The sequence below is a fragment of the Carcharhinus amblyrhynchos genome, chromosome 15 (genome assembly GCF_965287045.1).
Source record: "Carcharhinus amblyrhynchos chromosome 15, sCarAmb.v2.hapA, whole genome shotgun sequence".
In the NCBI taxonomy this organism is placed as follows: Eukaryota; Metazoa; Chordata; class Chondrichthyes; order Carcharhiniformes; family Carcharhinidae; genus Carcharhinus; species Carcharhinus amblyrhynchos.
Window position 1 is genome coordinate 13537260 of NC_137338.1, and position 21969 is coordinate 13559228.

The 21969-nt window shown below is 42.5% G+C and overlaps 1 protein-coding gene across 1 annotated transcript in view; it reads right to left on the minus strand.

Moving 5' to 3' along the window:
• Positions 1–17508, minus strand: part of hgd (homogentisate 1,2-dioxygenase) — a 39554-nt gene extending 22046 nt beyond the window's left edge. Inside the window, exons 1-7 of the mRNA XM_080203420.1 lie at positions 17180–17508; positions 12768–12839; positions 10639–10727; positions 7718–7823; positions 5015–5074; positions 3465–3556; positions 1527–1561 (exon numbers count right to left, since the gene is read on the minus strand). Coding sequence (XP_080059546.1) covers positions 1527–1561; positions 3465–3556; positions 5015–5074; positions 7718–7823; positions 10639–10727; positions 12768–12839; positions 17180–17194 — 469 coding nt within the window. The 5' untranslated portion in view covers positions 17195–17508. The remainder of the gene's footprint in view (positions 1–1526; positions 1562–3464; positions 3557–5014; positions 5075–7717; positions 7824–10638; positions 10728–12767; positions 12840–17179) is intronic.
• Positions 17509–21969: the final 4461 nt, after the last annotated feature.

The following is a 21969-nucleotide window of genomic DNA, read 5'->3' on the forward strand; positions in this document are numbered from 1 at the left end:
ATAATGCAATGCCAGTAATTGCATTTTTTAAAAATTCAATCATGGGATAAAGACTTCACTGGCTAGGCCAGCATTTATTGCCCATCCATAATTGCCCTTGAGAGGTACTGGTGAGCTGCTTTCCATGTGGTCTACATACACCTATAGTGCTATTTGGAGGGAGTTCCAGGATTTTGATCCAGCGACAGTGGAGAAAGAGCAACATATTTCCCAGTTAACATGGGGAGTGGTTTGGATAGGGATTTCCAGGTGGTGATGTCCCCATGTGTCCCATGTGATGGTAGTGGTCATGGGTTTGGAAGGTGCTGCCTAAGGAGCCTTGCTGAATTCCTGCAGCACATCTTGCAAATGGGACACAAGGCTGCTACTGTGCGCTGGTGGTAGAGGGAGTGAACGTTTGTGGAAGGGGTAGCAATCAAGTGGGCTACATTGTCCTGAATGGTGCCGAGCTCCTTTACTATTGTTGTAGCTGTACTCATCCGGGCAAGGAGAGGGTAATCCAGTTTTGACTTGGGCTTTGTAGATGGTGGACATGCTTTGGGAAGTCAGGAGGTGAATTACTCGCCACAAGATTCCTCGTCTTTGGCTTGCTCCTGTAGCTAGAATATTTAAATTGCTAGTGCAGTTCAATTTCAACAGTGGCAGTGGGAAGTCAATATTTAAAGTGCCAGTCAAGCAGGCTGCTTTATCCTGGATGATGTTGAGCTTCTTGAGTGTTGCTGGAACTGCACAGATCCAGGCAAGGGGAGAGTATCCCATCACACTCCTGACTTGTGCCTTGTAGATGGTCAGACCATGGAAAGCTGAGTTACTCTCTGTAGAATTCCTAAGCTCTAACCTGCTATTGATATATGGTTAGTCCAGTTCAGTTGCTGGTCAATAGTGCAACCCGCCCCCACATCGCTACCCCCCCCCCCCACCCCCGCCATTCTGCACCCCCCTCCACCGTCCCCCCACCCCCCACCACCCCCATTCCCCATCATCCGTGATGACGGTGATAAAAATCATCTTTTTATGATGAAAAGAAGATTATTGATGAAGCAGCTGAAGATCATTTGGCCTACACACCACCCTGAAGAACTCCTGCAAGTGATCCCACAGACATGCTGGTTAGGGGTGCATTGGCCATGCTAAATTCTCCCTCTGTGTACCTGAACAGATACCAGAGTGTGGCGACTGTGGGATTTTCGCGGTAACTTCATTGCAGTGTTAATGTCAGCCTACTTGTGACACTAATAAATAAACTTTAAAATGGGGCGGGCAGGCCTTGCCTGGCTATGATTCATTTTATCACAACCCAGAAACTGGAAAGCAGTCATTTAACTCCATTTGCCACAGTCAAATGTTGTTTCATGGTCCCACCAGCAGGAGGCTCCAATTCATGGCAGGCAGGACTGGCTGTGCTGTTGCTTTGGTGTTAAGTTTTGAGGGCCACGTTATGTCAATTTAACCACTGGATTAAATGAGAGACACATTTCCTTCAATGATAAACTGACCGAGTGTATGAACTGACTTTACATACTTACCCAGAAGGAAATCCCCATCTGAGTTATAAAAACTCCTGAAATACAGAACGTTAAGTAATTATGGTACACTTTGATTTTACTAAGTAGGAAGTTATACTCAATTACTGGACAACAATCGTTTAAAATCAGGTTAGGACAAAAGAATTGTATGAGCTGTTGGACCAATGAAACATCTTAATGTTCTTTAGGCAGCAAACCCCTGTTCAACAAAAACAAGCTAATGCCAGTTAACTTTAACACTACTGGAGATGGCAAATATACATCCTAACACCTATCTGTGAGATGTTCAGGACCTGCTTGTGTTGTTGACTCAAAGCGCACTGTGTCAGTTCAGATTGCTGAGAGTAATTTAGTTTAAAACCCTTTGCAGCTGTAAGCAATGTTCTTTTTAAACATTTGTCAGTGTGTGTGGGCGATAACGACCCTTTAAACTTTTATATGGCCATATACATACAATAATTTGTGTGCTGACTGCATATCGTCCAGTTTAGAGCGAACATTAGCTGGAAGACACAAGTTTCTTCATTGGTTTGAAGTAGTAACATGAATATGAAATTGGCTGAGTGACAGGAAAGAGAGATCAGTGATTTGTTTTTCAGACTGGAAGAAAGTTTATAATGTGGATCCCCAAGCATTAGTTTTGGGACTCCTGTTCTTCCTGATAAGTACTGATAATCTATATCTTGGTGTACAGAGCAGAACTTCAAAATTCGGGGACAATATGAAACTTGGAATCATGGTGAGGATAATGGTGTAGAACTTCACTAAAGTTGTTCTTCACTGGAACTATTCTTGTGAATCTTTCTTGCACTCACTCTAATGCCTTCACATACTTCCTAAAGTGTGATGCCCAGAACTGGATACAGTGCCCCATTTAGTGCCGACTCACTGTTTTACACAGGTTGAACATCGCTCCCTTACTCTTGTACGCTATAGCCCTGTTTATAGAGGGCATAGAGAAACTGGTGGAATGGGCAGACAAGCAGATGAAGTGTGCAGTGATAGAAGGAATGTGGAAAGACAATGTAAAATAAAAGATGCAATACTAAAAAGGGATTGCAGGAATAGGGGGACCTGGGTGTATGTGTGCATGTCATTCAAGGTTGCAGAACAAGTTGAGAACATGGTTAATAAACCATCTGTTTAGAGCAAACATTGGCTGGAGGACACAAGTTCCTTCACTTGTTTGAAGTGCAACTGATCCAGATTTTGCATTTGAAGCCACTCTGCTACATAATTCTTGATGCCCTCATCCTTTCTGGCTTGGATTAGAACACACATCCCAGAGATATGAAGCTAAGCAAGCAAATGTCTAGGGGCCAAAATTCCTTGGATGTCTTCGAGCCTGTGTTTGTAAATCTGGCAGAAGACTAGCACTGCCAAGTTTATAACTGTGATCCAGTTATCTCAGTTCATTCATTTTACTTTGAGCTAAGAAGCTGTGCCCTAGCTGCCCATCACCTTCAGGTGGGGGAATGTGATTGATGCATATGTTTTCCGGCTCTGAGCCAGTAAGTTATTTGAAGCTCAGCCATGGTACCTGAGTGCAGGCGCATCCCTGTACTTATTACAGATCTGGGGCCTTGGTCTTCAATGCAACAATAGTAAGAAGTCTCAAAACACCAGGTTAAAGCCCAACATGTTTATTTGGTAGCACGAGCTTTCAGAGCACTCACTCAGCTGATGAAGGAGCAGAGCTCTGAAAGCTTGTGATACCAAATAAAGCTGTTGGACCTTAACTTGATGTGAGATTTCTTACTGTGCCCACCCCAGTCCAATGCCAGCATCTCCACATCAATGCAACAATCGTTGCATGAGTAACAAGAATCAACTCAGGAGAAAAGTAACAAAAACAAGGACTTTTCTATCTCCTTTTTACCACGGTAAAAGGCATAAATGGAAAACAGTCTGATAGAAAATATCCCTATGGTCGCATACTTATTCTCCATTGAGGTGTTGCAGGTATAGATGTGGATAGCCAAGCCATTTCGGGATCTGATGTCTCCAGCTCCACATATTGTATTTAAACCCTGTTGATAAAGCATATCATTCAATTGCTGTGCTCCAAAAAGAAATAGTAAGTACATTGGGATAGGAAGTAAGGAAAGACCCATAATTGGCTAAATGATAAATATGTTACAGAGGACTTTTTTTAAAATTCATTCATAGGACATGGGCATCAGTGGCTGGCCAGCATTTATTGCCCATCCCAATTGCCCTTGAACGGGGTGGCTTGTTAGACCATTTCAGAGGACAGTTGAGAGTCAACCACATTACTGTGGCTCTGGGTCCAAATGTAGGCCAGACCAGGTAAAGACGGCAGATTTCCTGCCCTAAAGGACATTAGTGAACCAGATGGGTTTTTCCAACAATTGACAACAGTTTCATGATCATCAATAAATTATTAATTCCAGGCTTTTTTTGTTGATTTCAAATTCCACCATCTGCTGTGGTGGGATTCGAACCCAGGTCCCCCAGAACATTAGCTGAGTTTCTGGATTAATAATCTAGCGGTAATATCACTAGGCTATGACCTCCCCATTTTCAATTTTCCCATTTCCCATTTCAATTTCACTTTGTCAAAAAATATGAATAGGAACTATTGTCCAGCCTCTCCTGTAAATAAAGTGCATTGTCTTTAATAAAATGAGAGAGATGGAGGGCATGAATGGAAAAGGTTATGAAGTCAGCTATTTACATATCATATTACAGCATCATTATCCAGCCGTTCACACCAGCGAGGTTCTCTGGTCCCCCTGTAGTGAATGGAGATTTGGCTGAGCGCCAAATTCTCCGTCCTCACTGTCAGCGGCAGTGGAACAGCTAGAGAATTCTGGCCTATATCTGCTTGACCCATTCTGGAGAGCCTACCTGAAAGACATCGGTATTGTAATGTTGGAGCAGCAGCCCAGAAGTGACGTTCATTTTGCAGGAAACCCGCCCGAGGTCTACTTCAAATGAAGCCCAAGGCTCAATTCTAACCAACACCGAGACATACCTGTTCCAGTGCAGGGATTGTTGCAGCACTGGGGGATACCTGTGCCATTGGAAGGCTTGCAGTTAGCACTGCTGCTTCGTCACAGTGCCAGGAGTCAGGCTCAATTCCAGTCTTAAGTGACTGTCTATGTGGAGTTTGTACATTCTCCCCGTGTCTGTGTAGGTTTGCCTTGGGTGCTCTTGTTTCCTCCCACACTCCAATGATATGCGGATTAGGTTGCGTGGCCATGCTAAATTGCCCCTTAGTGTCAGGGGGATGGAGTTACGGGGATAGGGCCTGGGTGGGATCCTTGTTGGTGCAGGCTCGATGGGCTGAATGGCCTCCTTCTGCACTGCAGGGATTCTATGATTGTTTGATTGTTCCAGCGCTAGGACATACCTGTTCCAGTGCAGGGATGGTCCCATACAGCCCCTTAAAACTGTTAGTAATGACATTATGTAATTCTGCAGATCAATCGAGGCAGCCAAAAGTAAAATAAATACAGTCTTACCATTACAAAATCAACCTTCTTCTCTGACGTTTTGTGAATTTTAAATGGCAACCATCTGAGCTAGAAGCAGAATAAACAAATTTGTGATTTTCATTTCAAATTAAGGATATGCACTATACAGGACTTGTCCAGACTTACACTATCTTTTGGACAATGTGTTGATATATTATTCGAAAATTATAAAAATCTACTTGAACGTGCAAATTGAGTACGACATTTTGCAGGAATTTACTTTTATATATTAAAAATCTCACGTCTGGGATTCTCCCGAAACAGTTCTAAACGTTGAATTAGTGTGAAAACTGGAGTAAATCACACTTTTTTTCAGTGGGAGTTGAGAGAAGAATTTCTCACACTCTGTGTACTGCAGAGTGCACTGGCATAAATCACATTGAAAATCAGTGGGTGGGACTATTCCCTCTGGAGAGGCTGGCAGCATAGTGCTGAGCAGGTCATTGTGCATCTGTCAGTTGAGATCACGCGCAGTGGTCCCTGTGTGCCGGCCTCCTGATTGCTGGCCAGCTCAATTGTTGGTCAGTCCTGCGATCCCCGCAGTACTGGTCCTCTGCCACCACCAACCCCCCCCCACCCCATTTCCTCCTATGGCCTGATCAGCCATGCTTGGCCCCCTCCCTCAACCCCCCCACTTTCTGGCTGCCCTGATATTCCCCCATTGATTGATTTCCAATCATACCCTGCATCAACAGTGGTGCCTGCAACCTCTCCCCCAACACTCCCCTCCACCCTATAGCCTCCCCAGGCTGGCTGACTCCCTAATCCCCCCACACCCCAATGACCAGTCCCAATCACCGGCTTTCCTTCCTTAACCCACTGATCCTGACTGCAGAGTGGCAGCAGGAACCCACCACCCCCCCCCACCGCCCCTACTCCCACCAATCGCCCCACCAGGCCCTGCCCACACCAAGCCCCACCGCTAAGCCCTGCCTCCATAGGCCCTTCCCCTTGGCACTGCCCTGCGCCCAGTAGGCAGTGGTTAGGTGCTCCCTGGGCATTAAAACGTTGCTCCCCCTTAGACACTATCATGGGGCCCAGGCTGGCACTGCCAAGATTGCTGTGCCCAGGGTGCTCACTCCCCAACCACCACCCGATCCTGTGTGGACCCACGATCACCCCCCTATACTCCAATGGGGTTGGGCCTGCAGCTCCCTGAAAGTGGAAGCTACTGTAAACCCCGCTGGAGTGAAATACTCCTGGCATAGGGTGGGGGGGGAGAGGCTAACGGGAGCACAGATTTCTGTCCCAGGCCCGCTAATTGCATTTAAAATATATTTAAATTTCTCTGCATATGCATCATGCAACTCCGCACCTATTTCTAACATAGAGCTGATAGTGCCAGAAATCTAGTGCTGGGAGACCACTCGGGGCTGGACACCCAGTGTAGATCACACAGATCGGGCACTGCCTGCTGCACTAAAAAAATTATGGTAGTGGGATGGGAGAATCATCCCCTAAACCTGCAATCACTTTCTGCCAATAAAATATATGACATTAAAAATGGATCTGAATTATATTTTGTCCAATGATCCCCTACTTTGTAACCCTACTTCACCTGAAGACTATCTGGTCTTGACATCAAGAATAATCTGTTAGAATGGTTCACTTCCCTATTGTAGACTTTATGGGATTTACGTAGCATCCAACGAAATGAAATAAAAATTGGACAAGTTCTACGAACGACCGACTAAACACCAAAGATCATCTATGTAAGCCAGAACTTGCTCCCTGTGAAACAAAATGCTCCTTAAAATGCCCAACAGCCAAAAATGTAGCAGGCCTTGAGCTCCTAAGACATTTGTATTTAGCTCAATCAACGGACGGGATTTTTTGGCCAGGCTCGCCCAAGACCAGAAAATCCCGCCCGAGGCCAATAGACTTTTGCAGGGTCCGTATCCCGCTCGCAGTGATTCAAGTGCCAGGCAGGATGAGAAAATTCCACCCAATATGTCATATATCCTCTTGTAACATTCCAGATTTTGCACTGTTAGAGTACACAAAAGATTAGACTGTGGCTTAGCTAATTCATTAAAAACTAACAGCTAAATGGTCGTAACATATGATGCAGTGGGTTATAATAATTCACAGACTTCTCCAGTCCCCCTTGAATGATTTGTTTCCAAAGATATGACTTGCTCATAAAATTCATAAAAGTACATTACATGATCGTTCAAAGTTGACATTATGCTAAATACAAACAAAATCAGTTTCTTCCAAGTCTAATTAAAGGCACAAGGAACTGTAACAACTTTATGATTCTGTGATGGAGGGTTCAGTAAGTGTCAGCAGCCTCCATCTAACAAATTTATATTGTGGTATTGAACCAAAGAACAAAGCACGCAGCGACAGGAACTCGCTCTGGTGGCATCAACCCAATTGCTTTGCAGTTACCCATTATTAACTTATTGGTCTCCCAAAGCCAGTTTGTCTTGTTCCCTAAATGCACTGGCGCGATGAAGTGCTCAGTTCTGAGGCTGGTGGGGGGGCATCTATTCAAATAAATCTGGTTTTCATCCCAAATAACTGTATCAAAAGAAAATACATCCCTGCCAAGATTTGGCACAATGCACAATATGCAAGACATTTTGTTTCATAAGATAGATTGCACTTTACATTGAAAGGGTAAGAATCTCTTAAAAATGTAGCCCCAAATGTTTTTATGAGTACATAATTGCAACATTTTATTACCTGGTTGGGATCAGGTCTGATTTCTTCCCAATTGTAGGATAAGTTTCCCTGTGGTATGGAAGCAAAGGGCTTGTGTAGAACTGAAGGTAAAATACGATAAAACCAACTGAAATGCAAAGGGTAGAAAGAAACTAATTAAGTTCGGTGTGAAATGCCCAGATGTATCAGCACTGAAATTGCAAGAATGGTAAAAAAAATTAAGTTATATAAAAGAAAATTATTGCGGATGCTGGAACAAAAACAGAAAATGCTGGAACATCTCAGCAGGTTTGACAGCATCTGCAGACCAAGCGCAAAGCTAACGTTTCAAGTCTAGTTAACTCTTTGCCAGACTCTTCTCATGAAGAGTCTTCAAGATTTGAAACTTCAGCTCCTTAAAATAAAGTTAGTCTGGCTTGTGGACTGGGATCCCTGCATTAGCAGCAAAGGAAGTGCCAAATTTTGCAATGGAACTCTTTCCCTCTAATTTTAATAAACCAATGGAACATAAAAACAGGTCAGGAAACTTGGCTTGTCACACACAACATTGGCGAGTATGAGCAGCACTCTTTAAAAGGCTGCACATTCCACTGAAGGGTAATTTGGGCTGGTGGAAGAAAAGTAGATGAATTGTTCATTAAATGTGTGTGTGTGTGTGTGTGTGTGTGTGTGTGTGTGTGTGTGTGTGTGTGTGTGTGTGTGTGTGTGTGTGTGTGTGTGTGCGGAGTTTGGACATTCTCCCTGTGTCTGTGCGGGTTTCCCCGAGGTGTCTTTGTGTGTGTGTGTGTGTGTGTGTGTGTGGAGTTTGCACATTCTCCCTGTGTCTGCGTGGGTTTCCCCGAGGCGGTTTCCTCTCATAAGTCCAAAGGTATACAGGTTGGATTGATTAGCCATGCCAAGTTGACTGTAGGGTCAGGGGTATTAGCAAGGTAAATATGTGGGGTTACGGGAATAGTGGTTGGGTGGGATTGTGGTCAGTGCAGACTTGATGGGCAGATTGGCCTCTTCCTGCACTGTAAGGATTCGATTCTATCTATGTGGGCAATAATAGTCTATTTCATGGCAAACAGTGGAGATCCTCCAACAGGAGTGCAGCCTGAATTGGTCTGAAAGCGTACCTCTAGTTGCCTCTGGCGGCTATGACTCATCTTTCATTCCCTCACCCTACAGTATAAATATCTCCCACTTTCTATGCCTTTTAGCTTTGTCAAAAGATCATCTGGATTCAAAACATCAGTTCTTTTCTCTCCTTACGGATGCTGCCAGACCTGCTGAGATTTTCCAGCATTTTCCGTTTTTGTTTCAGATTCCAGCATCCACAATAATTTCCTTTTATCTAGTAAAAAGATAATTGCAAGCTAAAGGATGATTGCGTAAACAAATGGTTCCTGACACCTGACTTCAAATGAGGAAAAAGTTTGCTAATATCAAGAAGGAGATGGAAATGAATGTTTTTCCACATCTTCACATATATTTCTTGTTTGCTGTACGTCATGTTGGACACAAACTCAAGTGAAAAGCTCCCACACCTTTAGTGAGTTACCGCTGCAAGTACCAGATAAAGATCAACACAGATCTTTCACTATGCTTAAACTGAATAGTGTCCTTTCACCCATTGGAGGTGGTGGACTTAGAATAAGCTTAAGCTTGGGGCTCTTCTCTCTTATTAACAGATTTTGTTCGGTAAAGTTATCAGCTTGGCCCTTCACACAAATCAGCCTCCCATCCATTGACTCCATTTACACTTCTTGATGCTTGGAAAAGCAGCTAGTATCAGGAACTCCACACACCCTGGACATACTCATTTTTACCTTCTTCCTTCAGGAAAAATATACAAAAGTCTGAGGACATGTACCAACCAACTCGAGAACAACTTCTTCCCTGCTGCTACCAGACTTACCTCGTATTAAGTTGATCTTTCTCTACACCCGAGCTATGACTGTAACACTACATTCTGCATGCTCTCATTTCCTTCTTTATGAACGGTACGCTTGGTCTGTTAGCGCACAAGAAACAATACTTTTCACTGTACACTAATACATATGACAATAATAAATCAAATTAACTCAAGAACGGTTTCTTCCCAGCTGCCATCAGCCTTTTGAATGGACCTATTATATATTAAGCTGATCTTTCTCTACAGCCTAGCTATGACTATAAGACTATATTCTGTACCCTCTCCTTTCCTTCTCTCCTATGTATGCTATGAACGGTATTCTTTGTCTGTATAGCGCGCTAGAAACAATGCTTTTCACAATACATATAACAATAATAAATCAAATCAAATCAAAGCCATTAAGACGGAGGTTAGTTCTCATCTCATAAGAACCATCACCCCATGTTTCTTCTCATATCAAAATGTAGAAAACCGTTTTTTTAACAAAAGCAGTCTTTCCCCCCACAATCTAAGAAGGAGTTGTCAAAATTCTATTTTCTTTCCTTGCAAGATTAATTTCCTTTGGATAAATTTCATCAATGTGTTTGATAAATTAAATACTGAATTAGCAAAACTGGTTTTAAAATTTCTTTTTGTACATTACTTTTGCTCCGTCCCCTGAACTTGCTACTAAACTCCTACCCCTCAGCTGAGCAGTGAGGATCTGGCTGAAATATTCTCAATGCAACAAAGCACAACTTTGTAATTACTGTAGCTCAGAATTGTTCTTTGGTAACAATTTCTTTCACTTCTCAAAGACCTCTCATGAGGATGATGAACTTGCTTTGGAAGGTTCGCTAAATTGATGTGTTGGTGTTGTTTCACAACCAATTGTTTCTTCATCATTTGGTCACTGGGAATTTTGGAATCTTACCCATTAAAATGTTTCTCTGATTACCTTCGTTTTATGATGATCACGTTAGAACATTAATGAATCTTATTTGCTTACATGTCATAATACATGGAGTAAATAATATTATAAATTTTACCATAAAATCTACATTACCTCCTCTTGTTATTGTATCTTGGACAAGTAAAGGCTGAACCAGAGAGTTGTTCAGCATACAACCCATATGGACAAACCTGTGGGTTATTCTGAAATGTAAAAAAATGCCAAACTGTTATTGTTTCATTGTTTACTCAACAAGATTATCCCTGTTATTGCTATTATCAACAATTAGAAATCATTACATCATTGCTGACAAATCAAAAGTGATCTTTTCATATTCAACTCATTGTCATACGGTTGATATGAACCAGTAACCTTTTCTGCCACCCACCCCTTCCCCTGGACATTCCAGAATGTTCTGAACTTTTTAAACATACAATTGTATGAATTATGAGCAGGAGTAGGCCGCTCAGCCTCTTGAGTCTGCTCCGCCATTCAATAAGATCACGGCTGATCTCATTTTAACCTTAACTGCATCTTCCTGCTTACACCTGATAACCTTCCACCCCCTTGTTTATCAAGAATCTATCTGCCTCCGCCTTAAAAATATTCAATGATTCTGCTTCCACAGCCCTTTGAGGAAGAGAATTCATGATTGTGAAGTTGAGTTTGTGAAGTGTGGTCCTTTTAAAAGCTGGTTTTGTTTTCAGTGCTTGGAGGTTTAACATGCAGGTGCATACAGGGTATGCAGACTGCAACATTTGTAGCAAAGACCAAGCATCAGGGTTGCCTTGGTAACAGGCTTTGCAGGCTCTTGAACTTTGAATGCAGCCTACCAGTTTAAAGAAGACACTCAAGTATCAAGAACCTATCAAATTTAAATTTATTGTTGACAACAACAGATAATCCTGTTGTAGGAAAATTGATTGACCATCACAGTTATAAAGAGGAGATCAACTACCTGCCTGCAGTTCGGTTCAGTTCATTTTGTCTAAAGAACTGCCACCTCTCGAAGCCTAGAGTGGGAAAGAGCAGCCTCTGCTGGCTTCAAATATCTCTCAACAGAAGTCATCATCTATCTAAAGAAGAGTATCAAATCAGAAAGAGCTTACAGGCAGCAGAATCAACAGAAGAACTCCAAAAGTTTCCCAAAGCCACAAAACCTGGTGGTATATGCTTTGAGAGTGACTAAATTATTTTGTTAATTTTTTTTGTTAATGAATGAACCTTGCACTTATCTGAACAGCATTCCAGTAGAATCTTACTTTAATTGATATGTTACTTGTTTGGTTAAAGTTTTCTGTTAGTTAAAAATAAATTGTCAATTGTTCACTTAATGTGAGTGTCAGGAGTTTCTGTTAGTTAACCTCTCAACCTTATTGAAGAACAGGTCACACCTTCCCAAACAGGTTTAACAGATTACAAAGTGAGGTACTCTTCCCTGGGGGGTTCAGGGTACCTTCTCAAAAGGGGATCAACCTCTGCATTGTAACACTATCTTCTGATTTTGATTTGATTTATTATTGTCAAGACTACAAGAAACTACAAAAGGCCATGAATTTATTCCAGTCCATCACGCAAACCAGCCTCCCATCCATTGACTCTGTCTGACTTCCCGCTGCCTCGGCAAAGCAGCCAGCATGAAGAAGGACCCCACACACCCTGGACATTTTGTCTTCCACAAAAGTCTGAGGTCAAGTCCCAACCAACTTTTGAACGGACTTACCTTGCACTAAGTTGATCCTTCTCTACACCCTAACTATGACTGTAACAGTACATCCTGCATGCTCTTGTTTTCTTCTCTATGAACAGTATGCTTTGCCTGTATAGTGCGCAAGAAACAATACTTTTCACTGTATGCTAATATACGTTACAATAATAAATCAAATCAAATTGCATATTTTCCCGGTGTCTGCATGATTTTCCTCTGGGTGCTCCAGTTTCCTCCCACATTAGGTTCATTGGCCATGCTAAATTAACTCTAACGTTGGGGGATTAGCAGGGTATATGTAAGGGATTAGGGGAATAGGATCTGGATGGGATTGCGTTCGGGCAGACTTGACCTGCTGAATGGCCTCCTTCTGCACTGTGGGATTCTATAACAAATCAAAAAGCAGGTAACCATCAGAAGTGAGTGAAAAGTGTGAGTTAATCAAGAGGTTGTGTGGTCTCCATCTGTTCTTAATTCTCATGTAGTGATTAAGCTCACTGCAGGCAATAAAAGAGGTGGGAAAATTCTACAGTACCTGACCCTTTGGTAAGGATCCAGGGCAGCTTGGATCTTCTGAAGAAAACTCATTGCCAAATCCTGACATGTACTGGAAAAGAACAGACAGTGAACAGTCAGTGATGTGCCATTTTGGCATTCTAGTAAAGCAATTGATTTAAATAGCTATAAAATTGCACAAATATTACCATGTCTAATTAGATGATGCCCTTGTTTTGTCCTTGGAATGATTTTTATCCAAGCATCTAATCTGACTGCTCAATAACTTAAATTTCACAGTGAGGCTTTGAATATTCAAGCATAAATGCATATATTAAAAGATGTATGTGTTTAGGTGGCACAGTGGTTAGCACTGTTGCTTCATAGGGCTAGGGGCCTGGGTTCGATCCCCGCTTGGGTCACTGTCTGTGTGGCGTTTGCACGTTCTCCCCGTGTCTGCGTGGGTTTCCTCCGGGTGCTTCGGTTTCCATCCTCAGTCTGAAAGATGCGCTGGTTAGGCCCAATGGGCATGCTAAATTCTCCCTCAGTGTACGCAAACAGGCATCAGAGTGTGGCGCTAGGGGATTTTCACAGTAACTTTAGTGTGGCGTTAACGTCAGCCTACTCGTGACACTAATAAATAGATAACCTTATCTGTCAATGCAAGTTTACTACCATAGTCATTTTAATTTATTTCTCCACAGATTTTATTTATTATTTTACTTCAGTAAGGACAGTTTCATTACACTTATCTGAAAATATTTTTGTCGTCCTCTTTTCTCGCAGTTGAAAGATGTACAATGAAGAGACCAGAAATGATTGGTTATAACAATCAAAGGTGTTTGAACAGGTTTCTGATAATTTGGATCAGGTTTGATAGGACAGATATAGAGATGTTTCCATTTGTGGGGCTGAGGGGTTCAATCCTATAAATTTAAGATAGTCACTAATAAATCCAATAAGGAATTCAGAAGAAAATTCTTAACGCAGAGAATCTTCTGAATGTGCAATGGAACAGATGCATACAAGGTGAAGCTATACAAACACGAAAGGGCAAACAGAATGAAAGGTCATGCTGATAGTGTTAGCTGAATTGGAATGGGAGGAGGTTCATGTGGGGAATAAATACCAGTATGGAGCAGTCTTTGCTAAGTAATTCTATATATTAGGATTGAGGGAAACCTGGTTTAGGGGTGCAGACACCTTCCCTTACGCCCTCATGCCCCTCTAAGACCATCATGGTGGTGGTGTGGTGCTTATCATAAGAACATAAGAACATAAGAAATAGGAGCAGGAGTAGGCCATCTAGCCCTTCGAGCCTGCCCCGCCATTCAATAAGATCATGGCTGATCTGTTGTGGCTCAGTTCCACTTTCCCGCCCTCTCCCCATAACCCTTAATCCCCTCTCTTATCAAGAACCCATCAACCCGCTTCTTAAAAATATTTAGCGAGGCAGCCTCCACCACTTCAACGGGCAGAGAATTCCAGAGATTCACCACCCTTTGAGTGAAGAAGTTCCTCCTCAACTCCGTTCTAAACCGCCTCCCCTTTATCTTGAGGCTGCGCCCCCTAGTCCTACTGTCTTTTTTGAGCGGGAAGAGTCTCTCCACCTCTATCCTATCCATCCCATTCATCATCTTATACGTCTCAATGAGATCTCCCCTCATTCTTCTAAACTCTAACGAGTACAAGCCTAGTTTATTCAGCCTCTCCTCATAGCTCAATCCCCTCAACTCCGGTATCAGCCTAGTAAACCTCCTCTGCACTCCCTCCAGGGCCAAAATATCCTTGCGCAGGTGCGGCGCCCAAAACTGCACACAGTACTCCAGCTGCGGCCTCACCAATGCCCTATACAGCTGCAGCAAGACCTCCCTACTTTTATATTCAATCCCCCTCGCTATGAAGGCCAGCATCCCATTCGCCTTCCTGACCACCTGCTGCACCTGCAAGCTGGGTTTTTGCGACTCATGCACAAGGACCCCAAGGTCCCTCTGCACCGTCGCCTGCTGCAGTTTTTCGCCACGTAAGTAATAGTCCTTCCTACCATTCTTCCTACCAAAGTGGACCACCTCACACTTGCCAACATTAAATTCCATTTGCCATTTCCTGGCCCATTCGCCCAGCCTATCTAGATCCTTCTGCAGACTCTCCACACCCTCCGCACAATTTGCCTTATCGCTAGATCACACCATGTCTAACTCCTTAGTCCTCTGGCAATTTCACTGAACGCTTCATTTTCATTGGGTGGCACAGTGGTTAGCACTGCTGCCTCACAGCACCAAGGACCCGGGTTCGATTCCAGCTTCGGGTCACTGTCTGTGTGGAGTTTGTACATTTTCCCCATGTCTGCATGGGTTCCCTCTGGCAGTTTCCTCCCACATTCCGAAAGATGTTGCTGGCTAGGTGGATTGGCCATCATACTAAATTGCCCCTTAGTGTTAGGGAGAGTAGCTTAGTAAATATGTGGGATTATGAGGATGGGGACTGGGTGGGATTGTGGTTGGTGCAGACTCGATGGGCTGAATGGCCTCCTTCAGCACTGTAGGGATTCTATGGATTCCATTTTGTTCCATCCTTTCATTTAAAATCTTCATTCATTACTTAATAAATACAATAAAATGCTCTCACTGAGATATCTATAATGCTTTACTCTCTCAGGCTCTCTCAGCCTCTGCATCAAATATGACTTCTCATCCTTGCTGGTCAAATTCCATCTCAGCTCCTCATGAGTTCTCACTGCAGTCTTCCTTAGTCTATCCCTCCGTGTAAACTCCCCTCCACATACTTACCACAGCTCTTTGAAATTTCCACATTACATAGCCTCGCCATTCCCATGGAAGCAATCACAGATATTTAGCTCTGTCTTGGGTAATTCTGTAACAGTTTTCAATTCCAGTGTGTCTAGTGCAATAAATTAGAAATACTGGAATTGCATGTATTTATCTCTTACAATTCTCCTTTTTCTCCAAATGAATTGGTCTCCAATTCATTTGAGCCTTTCTGAGTTTTTAAGTCATTAATAGATCTTCTATAAATAAAAGAAAATTATGGCAGCGGATGCCGAAATCTAAAACAAAGACAGAAAATGCTGCAAAATCTCAGCAGTCTGACAGTATCTGTGGACGGAGAACAGAGCTAACATTTCAATGATTAGGGTCATTCAGACTCAAAATGTTGGCTCTGTTCTCTCTCCACAGATACTGTCAGACCTGCTGAGATTATTTTCCATAATCTGTTTAATCTGGGGATGTGTTTCTTCCCTGTCTTTTCACTGCATTTCCCCCTTTTCTATTGAAATGCTCTCCTCCCACTGCCCTGATGTTCCTTGCAAGTTTTTTGGCTAATTATACAATTTCATAGAATCCCTAAATTGCAGTTTGCAGAAGGCCATTAAGCCTTTTGAGTCAGCACTGACACTGTGAAAAAGTATCCAGGCCCTCTCTTTTTCCCTATCCCCGTAACTCCACACATTTACCATGGTTAATCCCCATAACCTACACATCTTGGGACGCTAAGGGGCAATTTTACTTTGGCTGATCCACCCAACCTGCACATCTTTGGAGTGTGGGAGGAAACCAGAGCACCCGGAGGAAACACGCAGACACGGGAAGAATGTGCAAAATCTGCACAGTCACCCATGACTAGATTTGAACCTGGGTCCCTGGCGCTATGAGACAGCAATGCTAACCACTATGCCACTGTACGGCCAACCTCTCTTATGACTTGTATGTTTGTTTTTCCCTGGAAGGATTCCCAGTTATTTGTGAAGGTAGGTAGATGTGCCATGCTGCAGCCATTTACTCACTTCCTCAATTCATTTGGTGTCCTCTCCGCTTAAATATTTATCTGGAAATTAAGACTGGATTATCACAGATGCAGTGGGTGGCTACCCTCAGTCTCCTGCTGATTGGCTGTTACTTACTTAATGCCAAGTTTCAAAATATGTTTGTGATCAAAGTCTGGAAGTTGTAAAGTGGACTGACCTTTAAAGACAAACACATGCTTTCTACTTTCCCCCAAAAGTGACCAACTTCCAGCTACCGAGAGCAATATGTTGCAAATTGCATATTGAAAGGAAAATAATTAAAATACAGTAGAATTTCAATAATAAAAGTAACAAGTGATAGTGACAGACAAACATATATGTTCACTAAACTGGTCGATAGTATGCTAACGTTAGCTGGAAGGATAGAACTTTTCAAGGCAAAATAAACAGGCCAGGGAATGTTACAAATGCACATTAAAATATTTGGGAGAGAATAGGAAATGGAATGTATTTCGAATGAAGATTTTTCCCCTCAGTAAATGAAATGAAGAATTATATCCATAAATATTCATGGTACATATCAAAATTGGTGAAAAAAAATCAATAAAGAATAGTTTTGAGAAAGTTGATTCTTGCAAGAAACAAAACATATTTATGTCTAAAATTTATGGATTCATAGATCTTACCTTGAGTGATGCCATTTTTTATGTTGCTTTTGCTTTCTTCAAAAAGTTCAGGGGAGGTTTAAATGAGCACTGGACAGAAGCGATTGAGCTTTGCTCAGAGAGAGAGGAGAGAAGTATGTCGCTCCAGGGCAAAGAACTTTATATTGCAGGGATTGCATTAGTCATGCTCCAGAACTTATGCAACATGTTCGATATTGAGAAAAAGTGAGGAGAGTGAGAGAGACGTTACAGAATGACAAGTGGAGAGAGCAAAGGGAAATGAGAATGGAAAATACAAACCAAGAAAAAAAGTGAAAAACAAATAATATGGACAGGAAAAGGAGCAGAGAAGGAGAAAGCTATTAGACTTAAGCGAGAATTTAATGATTGAAAAGTCCTCATTAACCATTTACAGTGTTAGCGTCTGCTTCAGATTAAGAGACAGTGTAAACCACATTTAGCATTATTGGACTTTATTCTCCTTTTCCTAGCCCACTAAAACTCTAGGATATTGCCATCTCCTGATTTTACTTCGCCACTGCCCTAATTCCATTCTATCTAAACAGTTGACCACTCCACTTGCTTTTTTGCCCACCATCCTATTTGTCATACTAAATAGCTGTCCTCTCTTGCTAGTGTGTGTTCAGGAGAATTTTATACAGCAGTATGTTTGCAGACCAATAAGAGAGGAGGCACTGTTATACCTGGGAATGAGGTGGATCAAGCATGAGGAAGGCAACATTCAGGGGACAGTGATTGTTGTGTTGCAAGGAATAGTTTACCTATGGAAAAGGACAAGGAATAATCTGGAGTAACTGGGAGAAAGGCAACTTCAGTGGGCAATGAATGAATCAGAACCAGAAAAACTGGAACCCAAGGTTACCAGGCAAAACGGCAACTGAACAATAGGCTGCCTTAAAGAAGAGATAGTTCAGGCACCGTCTAGGTATATAGTGGGTGGCACAGTAGCACAATGGTTAACACTGCTGCTTCACAGCACCAGGGACCCAGGTTTGTTTCCCGGCTTGGTGACTGCCTGTGTGGAATTTGCATGTTCTCCCCATGTCTGCATGGGTTTCCTCCAGGTGCTTGGGTTTCTTCCCACAGTCTGAAAGACATGCTGGTTAGATGCACTGACCCGAACAGGCGTTGGACTGTGGTGACTCAGCGAATTTCACAGTAACTTCATTGCAGTGTTAATGTAAGTCTTGTGACACTAATAAATAAACTTTACTTTATTCCCAGGAAAGGAAAAGATGGGCAAACAAATTCAGAACTTCCTGGATGACAAAAGAGGTAGTTATCAAGATAAAGCAGGTAAAGTGTGCCTATGGTAAGTCGATGGGTTATACAAGTGAATATAAAATGCTCAGAGGGAAATCGATAAAACAAATAGGGGAAGTAAAGAGAGAGTATGAGAAAAAAGTGGCAGGTAACATAAAGTGAATCCAAATGTCTTCTGCAGCATATGAATGGAAAAAGGTATAAAAAGAGGAATAAGGTCAATTAGGGGCCAAAAAGGGGATTTATGCGTGGAGTCAAGAGGCATATTTAAGTTATTAAGTGAGTACTTTGCATCTGTCTTTACCAGGAAGAAGACTCTGCCCAGGGCATGGTGAAAGTGGAGATAGTTCAGACTCTTGAACAGTTTAAAACTGGTGAGGAGGAGGTATTGGCTTGACGGTCTGTACGTAAAGTTAGTAACACACCAGGATTGGATGAGATAAATGTAAAATACTGGAGATGCTGCAATCTGAAACAAAATCAGAAAATGCTGGAAAATCTCAGCGGGTCTGACAGCATCTGTGGAGAGAGAAGAGAGCCAATGTTTTAGGCGACCCTTCATCAGAGTGGAGAGGAAAGAGAATGAAGAGAGATTTATACTATGAGGATGGGGGAGGGGAAGTGGAATTGGACAAAGGGAATGTGATGAAAAACTTATGAATAAGCAAAAGTGATTATACAGTAAACCCAAGGAGTATGCCTTGCCTGAATGTACCCAGAAATGATCATTCATGTAATATATCGTATTGCTTCAGTGAACCATAATATCCAACTTACAAATGGGGCATTGGCTTGGCTTCCTGTTGGATGGAAGGGACCTTGTTACCCTAAAGAAATTTCCATATGTATATAAACTCCCTCATCTGCCAAGGCGTCAGCAAGCTGTGACAGAAGGATAATGGTTTTGGCATTATATTTACCCAATATAGAGTGGTCAGAACAATCTGAGAGATAATTGTGCACTCCATTGGGAACAAGTTGCCAATACTGAAGCTGCCCTCATGGGGATCAATGGTGAGATGGTTGCCACGCGTACAGAGAGACTATAATGGTATTGGATGGCGTCTTGGTAGCAAGGGGAGGGACATGTGCAGTAATTTGATCAACGTTGCATTTACATACCAGACAGTTCAGTGAACATAACTAGTCTGGTTGTACACATCAAGAAGGAGGTGGAGAAACTCAAAGACCCTGAACCATTTACCTTGAGTGGTTGGCTTTCAGGCTGAATAGGGTCTCCGAGAATATCGACCCTGGAAGGGATTATATTATTTTCACTGTGATCCCAGTATTAGTAGTAATTGTATACCTGATCAAATATGGAAGTGCTCAACTTTCTACGTCCATAGGAGGAACAGCATCAGTGATGGCTGGTAGGGTAAAGAAGAGAGGAAAATTCAAAAGTCACAATACTTAGTAAGGGCTAAGATTAGTTACTTAGATACATCAACTTACCAGCTTTAGTTGTGGCCAAAGTGGGGGGGGGGGGGGGAACTGATGTAGAGGGGCTAATTAGGCTAATAAACACATAACCGTAGATTTAGGAATACTAACCCGATACTAATTGTAGAATGAATGATCTTGGACTATGAGAACGTAAGTTGGACAGGGCTGTTGCCAGAGAAGATAGCTCTGTATGATTAACAAATATTTCTTACTTAAAACATGTATGTTGAATTTACAAGATGGATGTGTTTTGCTTTTGATGACATTTTGTGAAACTTCAGTCAGTGACAAAATACAGGGAGAGGGGAGGAACAATAGTTCCACTGAAAGCAGTAATGCCATCAGCAATGGTCGGAACAAGATAGTGCCAACGTTAATCATCCAAGAACTGGATGAAGTGCTCCAGTTAGTGCCGACTCAGTGTTTTATACAGGTTTAACATTGTTTCCTTACTCTTGTACGCTATAGCCCTATTTATAGAGGGCATAGAGAAACCAGTGGAATGGGCAGACAAGTGGCAGATGAAATGCTGAGAAGTGTGCAGTGGTAGAAAGACAATATAAAATAAATGATACAATACTAAAACGGGACTGCAGGAATAGGGGGACCTAGATGTATATGTGCATAAGTCATTGAAAGTTGCAGAACAAGCATGATTAATAAAATATTCACTACATTGTTTTATAAATGGGGACTCCAGCCTTAGAATCATAGAAACGCTACAGTACAGAAGAAGGCCATTCAGCCCATCAAGTCTGCACTGACCATAATCCCATCCAGGCCCTACCCCCATATCCCTACATATTTTACCCACTAATCTACACATCTCAGGACACTCGGAAGCTATTTAAGCATGGCCAATCAACCTAACCCACACATCTTTGGAACTGTGGAGGAACCCAGAACACCCAGAGGAAATCCACACAGACACGAGAAGAATGTGCAAACTCCACACAGACAGTGACCCAAGCTGGGAACCGATCCCAGGTCCCTGGAGCTGTGAAGCAGCGGTGCTAACCACTGTGCTACCATGCCACCTTTGACCTGTTGCAATGCTCCAGTAAAGCCCAATACAAACTGGAAAAACAACTCATCTTCCAATTGGGCATATTACAGCCTCCTGGACTCAACACCAAGTTCAACAACTTTAGACTCTGAACTTTCCTCTCTAGCTTGACCCCCTTTTGTTTTTTTTTCTTTGGGGCCCTTGGTTTGCCCCAGTACAGCCCCACCGTCCCCACATGGCCTTCTGTTCCTTGCTTGTCAAATGTGCTTTCAGTCAGCACTGACCTTTATTCTCCCATTACACATTCTGCTACTTTACCTTTATGCCACAATTAGCACTCCTTCAGTCTCTAATACCACCATTAACACCCTTGTCTTACCTTCATGACACCTTTGCCAATATTACATTAGTTCTGACCAAACCTTATTCTTCCATTCTACCCCACCTCCTTCTCCAACTATAGAATCAATTTCTATCCCTCTTCAGTTGTGTAAAAGGGCCACATAGATTCAAAATGTTAATGCTGTTTCTCTCACCAAACTTGCTGAGTTTATTCAGCATTTTCTGTTTTTCAGATTTCCACCATCTGCAGCATTTTGCTTTTATTGGGATAGACGTGTTGGTGATGATGGCAGATTTAAAAGGAGCAGGACAGTGAGGAAGGATCTGATTATCACATATGCTGGCATCAGCACAAGGAATTGACTTCAACAAATGGTCAGAAGTTTAGTGATAATAAGGGTGAGAGAATAGGACGCACATTTTTAAAATTCATTCGTGAGACAGAGGCAATACTGGATGGTCAGCATTTATTGCCCATTCCTAGTTGCCCTTGAGAAGATGGTGGTGAGCTGCCTTCTTGAATCGCTGCAGTCTACGTGCTGTGGGTTGACCCATTTGCCTTCATCAATCAAGGGATTGAGTTTAGGAGTCGGGAGGTAATGCTGCAGCTTTATAAGACCCTAGTCAGGCCCCTCTTGGAGTACTGTGCGCAGTTCTGGACGCCTCACTACAAGAAGGATGTGGAAACTATTGAAAGGGTGCAGAGGAGATTTACAAGGATGTTGCCTGGATT